This window comes from Pipistrellus hanaki (genome assembly GCF_964339955.1).
Source record: "Pipistrellus hanaki genome assembly, chromosome: 1".
Taxonomy (NCBI): Eukaryota; Metazoa; Chordata; class Mammalia; order Chiroptera; family Vespertilionidae; genus Pipistrellus; species Pipistrellus hanaki.
The window spans coordinates 196103883-196119051 of record NC_140503.1 but is presented as its reverse complement, the minus strand read 5'-3'; the positions used below and the strand labels follow the sequence as shown (position 1 = coordinate 196119051).

Below are 15169 nucleotides of genomic sequence, written 5' to 3'. Positions count from 1 at the left end.
TTTTTCCCTCATCTATTTTTTTTTTTTTTTGAAAATAGGGCTAAATATTATTGACTAATAATTTTTCACTGATTTTATGATTATTAATATTTTTAAAACAAAATAAACTTCATTAATATATGTATATTTTCTCCAAACCTAGCCTTATTTTTCTCTCCTTTGGTTTCTAGGCAGAGAAAATTAAAAAGAAGAGAAGCACAGTCTTTGGGACGCTGCATGTTGCACACAGCTCCTCCCTAGATGAGGTAGACCACAAAATTCTGGAAGCAAAGTAAGAGTGTTATTTTAGTTGTTTATTTTCACTGTGCTGAAATATGTAATTCTTGGGACAATCTATATTTTAATTTGGCCATGTATAATCACATAATTCATACTAATTCTAAGAGTGTGTAATTTCTTATTGAAATTAGCTAATTGCCATGGTCTATTCATGTAGTTCTTTTTTCAGTGCTATATTAAGGACGACTTGAAATAACAATTTCTATGTTGTCTTTTCCAGAAAAGCTCTCTCCGAGCTGACAACTTGTTTACGAGAACGACTGTTTCGCTGGCAACAGATTGAGAAGATCTGTGGCTTCCAGATAGCCCATAACTCGGGGCTCCCCAGCCTGACCTCTTCCCTTTATTCTGACCACAGCTGGGTGGTGATGCCCAGAGTCTCCATTCCACCCTATCCAATCGCTGGAGGAGTTGATGACTTGGATGAAGATACACCTCCGATAGTGTCACAGTTTCCTGGTAAGTGATGAGTTCAAAGGGGAATTGGGATAGCTTTAAAGCAACTTTACACCACGCCATTTATGGAGCATTTACTTGGAAGGCTATGATAAAAACATGTTGTACATTCTTTGTTTTCTCTTTTTGTTGTTAATTTATGTTTACTGTTTGAAAATACTGTCTGGTGTGTGTGTGTGTGTGTGTGTGTGTGTGTGTGTGTGTGTGATACATCATACATTCTAAATCACTTTTATGAATGAAGGGCTGAGCTTTGAAGAAAAACATCCTTTCAAAAAGCAGCGTAATCTATAGTACAAAGTAAAGTTTAGGGCAAGCTCTAATTCTGTGTTCCAATCCTAGCTCTGCCACTAACTAACCAACTGTGTGACTTTCAGCCAGCCTGTAATTTTTTTTAAATTGAGTTGACATTCTCAGTAGGCATGTTTATTTAAAAAAAATTTTTTTTTTTGCTTTTCCAATTCTGTGCTTTTATTGAAAGAGTGTTTATTCATAAAGCACTGAATCAATTTGCCTTTATATAAAATTAAACTGTGTTTATGTCTATGTTTAGAAAATTTTGTAGATTTTTTTGTTGCTAGAAAATGTACAATTCCTTTGTTATGTTCTATTCTTTGAAAAAATTTTACACGGTAAAGAATACATTTTGGCAGGAAAGTGAAATTTAAATATTTTAGATTTTATTAATAAATTTCAGAGTTAATAAGTATTTGGACTTTTCACAAAGTTATAGAGAGTTTGAATTTAAAATGGTATATTTTATGTATTAGAAATCATTATCCTTATTATTGCCTACCGACTTCATTTTTCCCAACCTTTCTGATCATAAATATATATATATGTTTAGAACAGGAGTCCAAAGAATGGAGAGCAGAACTTAATTATTGATTGATGAAGACTTACATGGAAATTTTAGTCTTTAGATAAATCATGATATATGAGCATTTCCAGTTTTAGTTTTTCTATTTAATTATAGCTTTCCTGAAATTATGATTTAGAAAGGGTTCTAATTTTTAAAACATTTTTATGAAAGAAATCTCTAAATTTGCAAATAAATAGTGATTTTGTGTTTATGTTCATTTCTATGGTTTGAATTCTAAGGTTGGAAAAATGAAACCAGCAGACAGATAATGCAAACAGATTGGGGAGGCACTAAATCTTACAAGAGGAGGGAGGAGAGGACATGTTGTAAATGTACTGAGTACTGAGTGTGTGACATCACTCATTTCATTGGCCCTATGCTGCAAGATAGTGATGGTTGCAGAGTTATATCTAGATCTGGGCCAGCTCTATTCTTTGAATATTGTGTTTATTTGAATTATATGCCCCAAGCTTGACAAATATAACACGGATTCATAGGTATATGATGCTCTTTGAAAACTAAAGTGTTTTTTTTTAATGTTGCAGGACCTCTTTAGGATGCATAATTATGCACCATCAAAAGTGTGCATCAAGATGTATTCCCTAAATTGACTAGATTTTTTAAAGTACTTTTTTTTGAGGGAAAAGATATTCATATGTGCATTTAAAATTTTATTATCCCTGAAAAATAACTCATACCAAAAATTATACTTGGAGAGCTTTGCTTCCACCCAGTGGCATAACAGAGATATTTCACTCTGCTTAGTTACAAAAGCATAATTTCTAGACCTGATAAATAAGAAACTCCTGGCAGTAGGATGAGGGTCTAAGGTAGGATAACGGTCTTCATTATATACTCTTCTGAGCAGTTTTAAATTTTTACTCTGGGTACGTAAGCTATATAAGGTGAAATAACGACAAGGAAACATCCTATGGCACGTTAAGAGCCAAGTGAAGTTGTAAACTATACATACATATTATAGTATTGCTGTATTTAATTACTTGTAAAGAAAAAAGACAGAGAAGATACTATCAAAGGTTAGCCCTGTGTGGGTAAGAGCAGATGATTATTTTCCTGCTGGTACTTTTATAGTACTGCTAAACATTCGCAGTGGGAATGCAGTAGCAATTTATTTAACATCTGTTATTATAAAGCCTTTCAGATATTTCTAAAAGCAATATGCTCACCTACTTCAAAGGTAAACAGATATTAACATTTTGCTTTATTCATCTCTATCAAAATAAACCATTCTAGCTATAGCTAACCCAGATGGCCTCCCTTTCCCACTCTTCTAAAGTTGTTTACATTCTGAAGCCTATTGTACTTTTATTACATGCAGGTATATCCATAAGCAATAGATACAATTGTTATTTATTTTTAAATTTACATAAACGGTATCAAACTACATATTGGTATGTAGTTTTTAACTCTTTTTGCTCAAAACTGTTTTATAAATTTTCCATGTTTATATATAGATTAATCAAGTTCACTGTAATTGTTTAATATAAGTTAACCACAGTGTGTTTGTTTGTTTGTTTATTTATTTATTTATTTATTGTAATAATAAACCACAGTTTATCCCTTTTTGTACGGATATAAGTTTTTTCTTCCTTTTTTTATTTTTTTTTGTTCTTCTTATAAAATACTACTACAATGAGCATCTTTCTTTCATCTCCATGTCGTAGCTCTGAGGGTTTCTCTGGGTAAACACCTAGAAATGGATTGCTGTGTTGTCCTGAAGACACCCCTTACTGGTCATTGCCAAGTTGCTCTAAAAGTGGATCTATCAGTTTACACAACCACTATATATGAGAACCTGTCTTCTTATATCCTTACAATACTTCCAATGATGTGATTTGGTTTATAACTTGAATGGGTGTTATATGATGCCTTACTGTTACTAAATATTTTATTTCCTTGATGACTATTGAGATGGAGTACCATATCATTTATTGACATTTGTTCAGATTCCTTCCTGAGTTCTTTGTTCTTGCTATGGAATTTTCTCCAGGATTTCTTACTGATCTGGAAGTTTAAAAAAAATGTAAACTGTGTTTTTGAGGGTTAAAGATATCTTCTCCTAGGATTTGCCTTTGTTTTTTTATTGTGCTATGTTATTTATTTCTTTTTTAATCAGAAGAGTTTAACAAACATTTTAATGACAAATTTATGATTTGTGCTTTTTATGTCTTTTTCAGAAGATATTAGATTTTTATAGCTGCCCTCAAAGTTTTTAAGTTTTGCTTTAATCCCTTAGTCTTTTAATATACCTAGAAGTTACTTTTGCTCATATTGTGAACAAAATATATCATTGTATAGATAAAGAGTTTTCCCAGCCTCATTTCTCCTCTATCTCTGCTGAATTTTGACACCACTTCTCTCCATAGCCACATAGATGCTTCCTGGTTCTCTGTTTTCTTTCATTGGTCCCATTCTGCCTTAGTTGCTACTTATAGCTTCATAGTAAGTATTGAGGTTTGGTAGGTCAGAGCCTTCATTTATTATTCAGCTTCAGTATTGCTACTCTTGGTCTTTTTAGGATCAGCTTATGAAATTTCATTGGGTTTTTACTGGAATTTCTTTGAATTTACTTATTTGAGAATAAATATTATTCATAAATTCCATTTGAGACCTTTTATATCTTTAAGTAAACTTTATACTTTTCTCTGTGTAGTTCTTGCATATCTTTTGTTTTAAAGGTTAATTTCTAGATATGATAGCTTGTGCTGATGTTTAGAGAAGTGCTGTTGATTTGGATATGCTGATCTTGTATACAGAAACATTGAGTTCTCTTCTAAGGACCTTTTGGATTTTTTTGTATAGACAATAATGAGTTGCTGTTTTCTTCCCAATCCTTATGATTTTTCTCCCATGTTATTCAATCTAAAGCCTTCAGTAAACTGTTGAATAAGAGTGGTGATTGCAGGTAGTAGTGATTGCCATTTCTGACTTTAAAAAGAGTGTTCCCAATAATATTTCATCAAGATGTGTGATTTTTTTCTGTCTACATTTTTGATAGGTTGCTTTTGAATTAAGAAATTTAATTTTTATTCCTTTTTTCTACATATTTTGAGATGACCACTTGCTTTATTTTTTTATTCTTTGAAATTGTACTCCATCTATTTCATTAAGTATGTAAAAACTCTAAATAAAATAATATAGCAAACAAATCCAATTTATTATAAAAACAGCATTGTGACAAACCAAATCCAATTTATTATGCAAATAGTACATTATGACGATAAATTAGATTTGGTTTGTTATATTATTTTATTTAGGGTTTTTATATCTTTAATCATTCATTCGCTTAGCCAGTAATTTTTCCTTCTAAACACTCTGCTTAATTTTGATATCAAAGTTGCTAGTAAAGCTAGCATCACAAAGTAAGTCAAGGAATATGCCTATTTTTCCATCCCATTCTTTCCTACTTTTAAATAGAGGTAGTAAAATGTAGCAGTTAAGAATGTGGGCCCTGGCCCTGGCTGGGTAGCTGTTGGTTAGAACATCATCCTGAAACACAAAGGTTGTGGGTTCGATCCCTGGTCAGGACACATATAAGAAATAAGTGAAACAAGTCAGTCTCTCTCTCTCTCTCTCTCCTGTGAAATCAATAAATAAAAACAAAATGAAAACAATGTTGGCTCTGGAACAAGATTGCTTAGATTTGAATCCGTACACCACCATTTATATGTATCACACCCCCTCACCTTATAGGTTAATGTTGTCCAGTATTTTGTTTTAAATATCTCATAAAACATTATTTTTTTACTTGTGTAGCCTTAAAGGAAGCACTGTCTCTGAGTCTCTAAAAAATGTAACCCACCTTGTGTAATTATTTTGTAATTTAAATAATAATACCTATAAAAAACTTAGATCCTTATCCATAACAATACTCCATAAATGTTTTGAATTTTTATTTCATACTGTGATAGTATTATTTGTTCTTTAAGGATTTTTGGCAGGAGAGAAGGGGGCAGATTTTGTTTTCCCCAAACCATTGAGTTAGCTTCTTATAATGGGTAAAAGCCTTGTTTTAAGTTATGTGATTCTAAAATATTGTTTGTTTTATTGAGTTTTAAAATTTGTTGGCTTAAAGTTGTCCATAGTATTTTACATGATTTAAAAATTTTCACTTATATCTTAAAATCCTTTCATTTTCCTATCCTTGATTAATCTGGCATAATTTGACTATTTTATTTCACTCACTCTTTCATTCCTCAAATAACTGTTTTTGTTGTTGACATTCTCCATTTATTTCTGCTCTTTTATTTTCTTTATTGGAATTTACATTTTTTTTTATTATTTAGACACCTAGCTTATCAATTTTTTCCTTAATGTATGGTTTTATTGCTACGAATTTTACTCTAAGAACCACTTTAACTATTGCCTTCTCCTGTCTGAATTTTTTTACTGAGCTATTTTAAAGAGATTATTTTTTTAAACATGCTTTCACTGAGGGATGTAGCCTATCTAGACCCAAGTTTTTATCCAGAACACTCACAATTGCTATTCCTTACTTCATGTGGGCTAAGATGTCTTTTATATCCTCAAATTAAAACCCAAACCCTTGAATTATTGAGACTGAGAACCTCCACAGTAATTCCACCATCACTCACAGGCCCAGTAGTTCTTTCCTTTATCCTTTCTGTTTTGGCATCTGATTTTTTTTTCTTCCTTGCAAGTTTGCATTTAGAACTATCGTTGTATTTTATTCATTATATTGAAGTGTTTGAGGGTATTTAGAGTGCATTGTTGAGAGTTGGGAATTGCTGGTCAGGTAATATTTGACTGCTATATTGCTAGAACCAAAAGTCCATATATGATTTACTATTTGATTGTTGGTGGCGGGGGGAATCCCTTATTACAAAACAAAATTTATCTTCTCTGGCATAAGGAAATCCGGTTTGCAATAGAGGGTCATACTAAATCACTGAGCTTCTCTTATCTAATTATTGATAATACAATAGAATGAAAATTATCTCAATAATAAATTTCTGTATAATAAACTTGGATGTTTTATTTAACTGCTCTTATTAATCACAGGTAGGGTGGATATCTGCCTTCATTGGAAATTAATAATAGCCTGAACATGTTGTAAAAACATTCACATTATGTAAAGGAATGCTATTAAAAGGTCAAAGTGCCTGCTTTTTAATACTGTGATTTTATAGTGTGATAACTCTCTGTAGCCCCATCCAGATCTCTTTGGGCAACAAGGAAGAAAGATCCTCAACTCCAAGTGTACATAATTCTAAAACAGGGATTCATATATTTTTTTCAGGCAAAAGACATGGCAGCATAATTAAGAAAAAAAAATTGGAAAATATTGTGTAGTTGTAAGCAATATCTTTTTTTTTTTTTTTTTTAAATCCTCAACTGAGGATATTTTTTCCATTGAATATTAGAGTGGAAATGAAGCAGGGAGAGGGATAGAAAGAGAGAGGAACATTGATGTGAGAAAGACACATCAATTGGTTGCCTCTTGCACAAGCCCCGATAGGGCCAGGGATCAAGTCTGCAGCTGAGGTATGTGTCACTGACAGGAAGTGAACCCGAGACCCTTCAGTTTACAGGCTGGTTCTCTATCCATTGAGCCAAACCACTAGGGTTCTTTTTGTAATTGATTTCTTTTTTTTCTTTTTTCTTTTGAGAGAAAGGGAGGTAGGGGGTATTACATGGACTAGTTGCCTCCCACATGCCCCCCAACCAGGAATCAAACCGTTGAAAAATCTAACTTAAATTTTACTGATAATTTCCTTCTTTTAATGTTGAAATTTATTTTGTAACAAAGAACAAATTCCTTATAACTATGCTATGTTGATCTTTTAAATTTAAGGATTTGTTATGTTGGGTACATTTTAAAGTCTTTTTGGTTAGTAATGTCAAAATTAATATTAAAGCCTAATTTGTTTATGTTTATTTCTATTTATTTTTAAACCTGATTTCATTTTTGTTAGATTTTATTTTTTATTTCTTAACTTTCCTGAGAAGCAGTAAAGGTGATGGAGGATGGTCATAGTGGTTCAGTCACTTATTTCAGTAAAGGCAGATTCAGTGGTTACATACTAGTAACATCAGTTCTCTTTTGTGAGTACTTACAGCGTGTACAAAGGAGCAGGGGCTTTTATGAGCTTTTTTAAAATGTATGTTTGGTTTTCAGGGACCATGGCTAAACCTGCTGGGTCGTTAGCCAGAAGCAGTAGCTTGTGTCGCTCTCGTCGCAGCATCGTGCCCTCCTCACCGCAGACCCAGCGAGCTCAGCTCCCGGCACACAGCGCCCCGCACCCGCCACACCCTCGGCACGGCCACCACCCCCAGCACACACAGCACTCGCTGGCCTCCCCTGATCCAGACATCCTCTCAGTGTCCAGTTGCCCTGCTCTTTATCGGAGTGAAGAGGAGGAGGAGGCCATTTACTTCTCTGCTGAGAAGCAATGGTATTGGCAGTGAATAAACTTAAGTATATATTGGGCTGCTGTGTGGGAGGTGGGAGTTGGGTGGGTAGGACTGGTGTGTCTTACTAGTTTTCCATTGCTGCATAAGAACTTACCACAAACTTGGTGATGTCAAACAGCACCCAATTGTTAGGTCTCAGCTCTGTATGCCGAAGTTCAAGCTTGGTGTGGCTGGGTTTTCTGTCCAGGATCTGACAAGGGTAAAATCGAGGCATTGACTGAGCTCCGCTCTCATCTGGCAGCTTTGGGCCCTCTTCAAAGCTCAGTTGGTTGTGGAAAATTCAGTGCCTTTGGGTTATAGCCCTGAGGTCTGGTTCCTGTGCAGGGGCTGCTCTCAGTTTCTAAAGCTGCCTGATGTCCTCCATGAGGCCTCCATCTTCAAAGCCAGCAACAGAGAGTTTGCCTTCTGTCAAATCCTTCCTTTGCTTTGAATCTCTGACTGCCTCTATCTCTCATCTCTAGACCCGAATTTAAAAGGCTGACCTGGGTAATAACCTCTCTGTGTTGAGGTTATGCTTTATGCTCTTAATCACATCTGCAAAATCCCTTCTATATTAATGTTCGATTGAATAACTGGGAACCCCTGGTCAGTGTGCTCGCTGGTTAGAGAGTCGGCCCACACTCTGGAGTCCCAGGTTCCATTCCTGGTCAGAGGCGCATACTGCGTTGCTGTTTTGATCCCCTAGCCCTAGTTGGGGTGTGTGTTGGAGGCAACCAATCGATGTGTCTTTCTCACATCAATGTCTCCCTCCCTCCCTAATATTCTTGGGTGAGGATTAACAAAAGCAACAACAACAAAATAACTGGAAGAAGATGTCTGTGTACTAGGGCTGGGAATTTGGGGGCCATCTTAGAATTCTGCCCACTATCCAGGCATAGGAAGATGTTTTGCAATACAGCTTTTAGAAGAGGCCACAGCACCCAGGTAACTCAAGTCTCTAAACATAAACTTGTTAACTATTTTATATGTAAAGTATAAAGGCATGAGCTTAAATATACTTGAGCACAAAGAAACATTGAATATGACTGAGTTTTTAAAATATTTGTTGCCACTTAATGATTTACTGTTATATGCTAACACTTTATAGTAAACAAGAAGTACCAGACGCTAGAGGTTTAAGAAAGTGAGGGAACGTAAAGAAGGAATTTGTATCCATAACAACTTTTTTCTATAAAAAGGAGCAGTGGCAGGGTATGCTTGTCCAGCTTAGGGACCCCGGTGCTCCTTGAGGCCTGTTGTTACGGAGGATCTCTTTCTAAACCACTGTCCTTGGAAGCCTGAGGTTAGACAGAAAAACTGAGTCAGTTTCTTATTTTGCCACTTAATAGCCGTGTAGCCCCCAAATCTCATTGTCCTTGTCTGAGAAACAAAACAGATGAAAGGGTTGGATGGTCTCCAAGATCGGTGTAGCTCTCTAGGATGGGATTCTTTAGTCGATGTCATCATCAAACAGTTATTTTCATGTATGATTGCTTCCTCTACTAGTGAAAATAAATTTTATGATTAGCAAGTGATCATTACAGCATATTCCTAAGAAGACAGCCCATGTTTTATATTCTCATTACAATTGGAGAGTTTTACCCAACTTTGCTTGGTTAGCACTCTAGAGTTAGCCACTTTGTATAATCTTTGCAATATAACTATAGTCACCAGAAGGATGGCTTTACTAAGAAAACTCATTTTGTGTGGCTTATGGAAATTAGTAGAAAAACTCCAGACCTATGCTTTCCAGTAGAATTTTTTGAGTTGTTGGAAGTTTTCAGTTTCATTTCAAATAGCAACATCAAAAATTCATAGCGAGCTCAGCAATATGAGAATTTAGAGTCAGAAAAGTTTCCTCTTCTCTGTATTTTCAGTCTTAAGTGTTGTGCCATCAGAACCCTTACAAAATAATAACATTTATTATTTACTGATCTTTTATGTCCGATGCATTATGCACACATGCACTCATTTAAACTTCACCTTGAGTTGTCTTGTTACACATGCATTAAACTTACATGAATTCAGCTGTAGTGGGGGAAAGAAACAGAAAAATAACATAAATGGCACACATAGTTAAGTTCAACCTTTTCAAAGAATATGTGCTCTAGAAAAGATGGGAGGTTTTAAGGTATACTGTACCTGCTCTCCAGATCTGAATAGTTAGCAGAAGATGCAACACTCTAGATTATTTGTTTTGGAATTAAAATGTTAGAACTGGAAGTATTAGAGGGCAATCAGATTCTCTTAGCTTTTCAGAAAAATTAAGACCTGTTTAAATTAAGTGACCTACCCATGATTGTACAGCTAAGAGCAGAGCCAGGACAGTGATCCTAACGTGGATCAGGGCTCTTTCCACACATGACTTAGTCCAGGGCTGGGGAACATCCGGCCCTCGAACATCAAGGCCCAAGAAATCATTTGATCTGGTCCAGCCAAGGCATTAGGGGTGTCAATGAAATGTTTGATCAAATTTAGCAAGCTAATTTTTAATTTCGTAGGGCCCACAAATAATGTTATGAATATCCAAATGGCCCTTCGCATAAAAAAGATTCTCCACCCCTAATTTAGATCTTTGGGGCTAGTTTTTGAAATATTTTTAACCTACCTTAGAAATTCACACAGAGTTCCCAAACCATGTAGCAGAATAGAAAGTAAATTAATAAAATAGTAACTAAAACAGCTGAGTAGCTTCAATAACAATCATATATGCTACTCAATTAATGGACATCTCCAAAAGAAACCTAGCAGGAAAGTCCCCATTTGAGTCATTTTTCCCTGTCTGACTGCCTCGCCTCTGTCAGCACTGCCCATTATCAGATTATAAAAGCATTGGAAAAGTATGCAGTACATGGAACTGCATTATCTGGAAGCATTTTTTTAAGTCTTTATTTGCCCAAGGGATCTTGTAACTTCTGAGAGCTTGTAGTGCAATAAAGACAATCTTCACACACGGTAAAGTATATTGAAATGACTAAAAACATTCAGAAATCTAATGTTTCTAAAATATGACATTAACATAGATATGTTCATATGCATATCAAAGTAATAAATATGCATACAGCATAAATAATTATAGTAATCATAGGTCATCCAAGGTGAGAGCTCATTCAGTTCCATTCATTCTATAAATATGAATTTAGTCTGCTGTGTGCCATGCACTTGCTAATAACTTGAGCTGCCCAGACAAGTGAGACAAGGTCCTGTCCTAGTTCTAACTGGTAGATTATGAAAAGGTGTGTTCTTGCATTTCTATTCTGTCATCAGCTCTCTTCCTTCTCCCACCTCATTTCTTTGGCCTGCTATTTTTACCTTGACTGTACTTAATCATTTTTCCATAGAGTAAACTATATTTGTGTCAGGCATGGTATGTATAGAAACCAGAATAAGACATGATCCCTATTCATCAGGATCTTCCCTCTCTCCCTCCCTCCCTCCCTTCCTCCCTCCTTTCCCACCCATTCATCCCATCCATTACATGCTTATTGAATACCCACTGTAATCTTGCCACTATTCCAGTGCAGAGAATACAGAAGTTAATAAGACTCCTTGTCCTCATTAAGTTTCCTTTCTCCTGAGGAAACTTACTATGAACATGTTAGTATAAAATATCATTTTAGGTAGTGATAAGTTCTGGGATACTAAACGGAGACAGGTAGAAGGAAAAAAAATGCTGTTTTAGGTAAAGTGGCTAGGGGTGGTATCACAACCTAAATGACGAGGACAAGGGGAAGCCATGTAGAGAGGGAGGGGAAGAGATTGGGAGGCAGAGGAACCAGCAAGTGCGAATGCCCTTTGGGAACCACAAGAATGGCTTATGGGAGGGCTAAGGAGAGGCTGTGGTGGGATGGGGCAGAACGGGACAGTGTGCAGCCGCAGTAACTGCCGTGGGCATGCTCAGACAGGCCTCTGTGACTTGGACAAGGACTTTGGGTTTTAGCCTGAGTATGAGAGGAAGCATTGGACAGTTCTGGGCACGGGAATGATGGGTCTGACTGAGTCTTTCAAATACCTAAAGGGCTGTGTGGAGAAGTAACTCAGAGTGAGGGACAGAACGGAGGCAGGGAGCCCAGTTAGGGAGCTATTGCAGTGATTGAGGTGACTTCACGGTGGTTCAGGAAGAGGGACAGCAGCAGGGGGGTAAGAGGCGGGACTCCAGGTATATTTTGAAGGGAGGCTGATAGCACTTACTGTATGTTGGCTTTGGGGTTGTGAACTTTAAATAATCTCCTCTTTATTTCTTATTTCCACTGTGAAGAAAGGGTTGGGGATCACATTGGAATAAACCTTTGAGAATTTACTGAATATATACTTCTAAATAGCATTACATCATTGGCTTCCACCTCCCATTCATTTGCCTGCTCTAATATACTTCAATTTCCTTTTTATTTTTTAAACTTGGGAGAATTTATATATTTCTTTGTTTCTTCTTCAGGAAGCTATATTTCATCAATTTAATTACTTAAAAATTAAAGGGAGAAACAGTGACTAAGATTAATCTTTTCAAATATATTGTGTTACTATATATATGGTTTAGGAAGAAAAATACTCATTATTAAAATAACACAAAAGTAGTTGAAATGATAAAGTCTGTAAACTTTAAACATTTTTATTTCTCTTAACAAAGAAGGCATAACAAGTTATTTTCCTCAGATTGGTAGATTGCATCATTATAGTTTATGTTAGTCATTAAACATTAAGTTTAAGTTATATTATTTAAACTAGTAATTTTCAAATTTTATTGAAATGTGAATAAATTTTAGCATTTTCCCCATTTATATTTTTTAAAAACTTTTTTTTATTGATTTCAGAGAGAAAGGGAGAGGGAGAGAGAGATTGAAACATCAATGATGAGAATCATTGACTGGCTGCCTCCTGCACACCCTCTCTGGAGAATCAAGCCCACACCCGAAGCATGTGGCCTTGACCAGAATTGAACCCAGGACCCTTCAGTCTCCAGGCCAACGCTCCATCCACTGAGCCAAACCGGCTTGGGCTCCCCCATTTACGTCTTGATAGCTGAAATGATGGGAGTTGTTTTAGTTAGAGTGTCTGCTGGGACTCCTTATTTACAATTTTACCTTTACCTCTGTCTCATCCAGGGAAGTACCAGACACAGGTTCAGAATGTGACTCCTTAAACTCTTCCATTGGAAGGAAGCAGTCTCCTCCTTCCAGCCTTGAGATATACCAAACACTGTCTCCTCGGAAGATATCAAAAGATGAGCTCTCTCTAGAGGATTCATCCAGAGGAGACTCGCCCATCACTGCGGATCTCTCTCGGGGCTCTCCCGATTGTGTGGGGCTGACAGAAACGAAGAGCATGATCTTCAGTCCTGCAAGCAAAGTATACAACGGCATCTTGGAGAAATCCTGTAGCATGAACCAGCTTTCTAGTGGCATCCCGGTGCCTAAAGCTCGCCACACATCCTGTTCCTCAGGTGGCAACAGCAGTAAACCAGTGCAGGAAGCCCCGAATGCTGCCAGGGTGAGCAGCATCCCACATGACCTCTGTCCTAATGGAGAGAAGAGCAAAAAGCCATCAAAACTCAAAAGCCTTTTTAAGAAGAAATCCAAGTGAACTGGCTGACTTGATGGAATTCCATTCAAGTGGCATCCTTAAACTTTTATTACCCCCACCCCCACCTTTTTTTTTTTTTTTTTTTTTTTTTTTTTTTTAAATTTTAGGAATGTAACTCCATTGGGGCTTTCCAGATTGGATGCCCTAGTGGAATGTCCTTAAGGGCAACTGTCTACTGTCTGCTTATTTAAATGACTATGTAATCAATTCATCAAGCCAGTTATTTCTGAAAAATTATTAAGAGATGAGACAGTTTACAGTCACTTCTGCCTATTTATTTCTGCTTTGTTATTAGTGATGTATATACAACATTTATTGAAAGCCACTATGGACTTACGAGCTTTAAAGGACTAGTAAGCCAGCATGGGCTTGCAAAAATTTCTTGTTTACCAGAGCATCTTCTTATCTTTCCACAGAGCTATTTACATCCTGGACTAAATAACTTACAAGAATTAAAAACTAATTGCACTACTGTTTTCCAGACTGGAAAAAAAAATCTCTGCAAGTGAAACTGTATAAAGTTTATAAAATGACTGTGGATAGGGGACTGTTTTCACTTTTAGATCAAATGGGTTTTTAAGTAGAACCTAGGGTTTCTAATTGACTTGATTTCTGGAAATGAAAACCCATGCTTTTATTATGGGAAGCTTCTTTTAATGCATTTAATATTATAAAGTTTTGAGTCCTGCTGTAAAGATCATGTTGTTTTGTTTTTCCCAGGGCTTTCACTGTGATTTACTGCATTGCAGGCTGTATGATAAGATATACATAATTTAAAGAGAGAAGGCTCTTTATTCCTTACGCAAGCGGAGTTAAAACTTGATCAGAGGACTTAAAACATTCACAAACTTAAACTGAGGCGGGGTGGATGTGGAGATTCAGACACTTGTTTACAGACTTTGAATAACCGCAAAGGATTTATGGTTTGTGAGAGATTTGTACTGTGGAAAAGATAATAAATTGGAGACATTATTGTGTGGGATTGTGCTGGTTTTTGTTGATAACACTCCACTAAAAACACTACATGTTTCCTGGAGAGCTATGTAAGCTATCTTGTTGCTAATGCAATATAAGAAATAGCGATGTTTTGAAAGTAAGTTGTCAACAAACTTCTTTCTATTTTATATTGTTTGTCATATTTTTATGTAGTTTGAAATGTTTAAATGTTCTGATATCACGATTAACAAATATAAATCTATGGTGCATTTAGATTGTGTTGTATTAATTTGTAAAGTTTGGGGCTCATTATACGGATAGGTTATTTTAAGGGTAGTTTTTACTGTAAAGATTGTCACATAGAGCAACAGAGTACATTAACATCTGGGGAATTTCTATTTAAAACACTTCTTTTAAAAATTCAATCATAAATGATATGGGTAATACAACATGGATGGATGTTTGGGTGAACAACTGATACATATTAGCTAGAATGGTTTTTCAGTATTATGATTAAAATACAGTGTCCAGCCCAGTCTTTTTTAGATGAAAATGCTGATTGATAAACAAGAAGTTTGAGATTTGCTCCAAAGAAATAATTTAATAGGAATATTAAGTTTC

General features: G+C 35.7%; 1 protein-coding gene across 2 annotated transcripts in view; it reads left to right on the top strand.

Annotated features, from left to right (window-relative positions):
• The window catches only part of STIM2 (stromal interaction molecule 2), a 130807-nt gene extending 115990 nt beyond the window's left edge, over positions 1–14817 (top strand). For both annotated transcript variants that reach the window (XM_084902350.1, XM_084902349.1), the window contains 4 exons: positions 171–271; positions 500–738; positions 7758–8034; positions 13135–14817. In XM_084902350.1, coding sequence (XP_084758476.1) covers positions 171–271; positions 500–738; positions 7758–8034; positions 13135–13612 — 1095 coding nt within the window. In that variant the 3' untranslated portion in view covers positions 13613–14817. The remainder of the gene's footprint in view (positions 1–170; positions 272–499; positions 739–7757; positions 8035–13134) is intronic.
• The last annotated feature ends 352 nt before the right edge of the window (positions 14818–15169 follow it).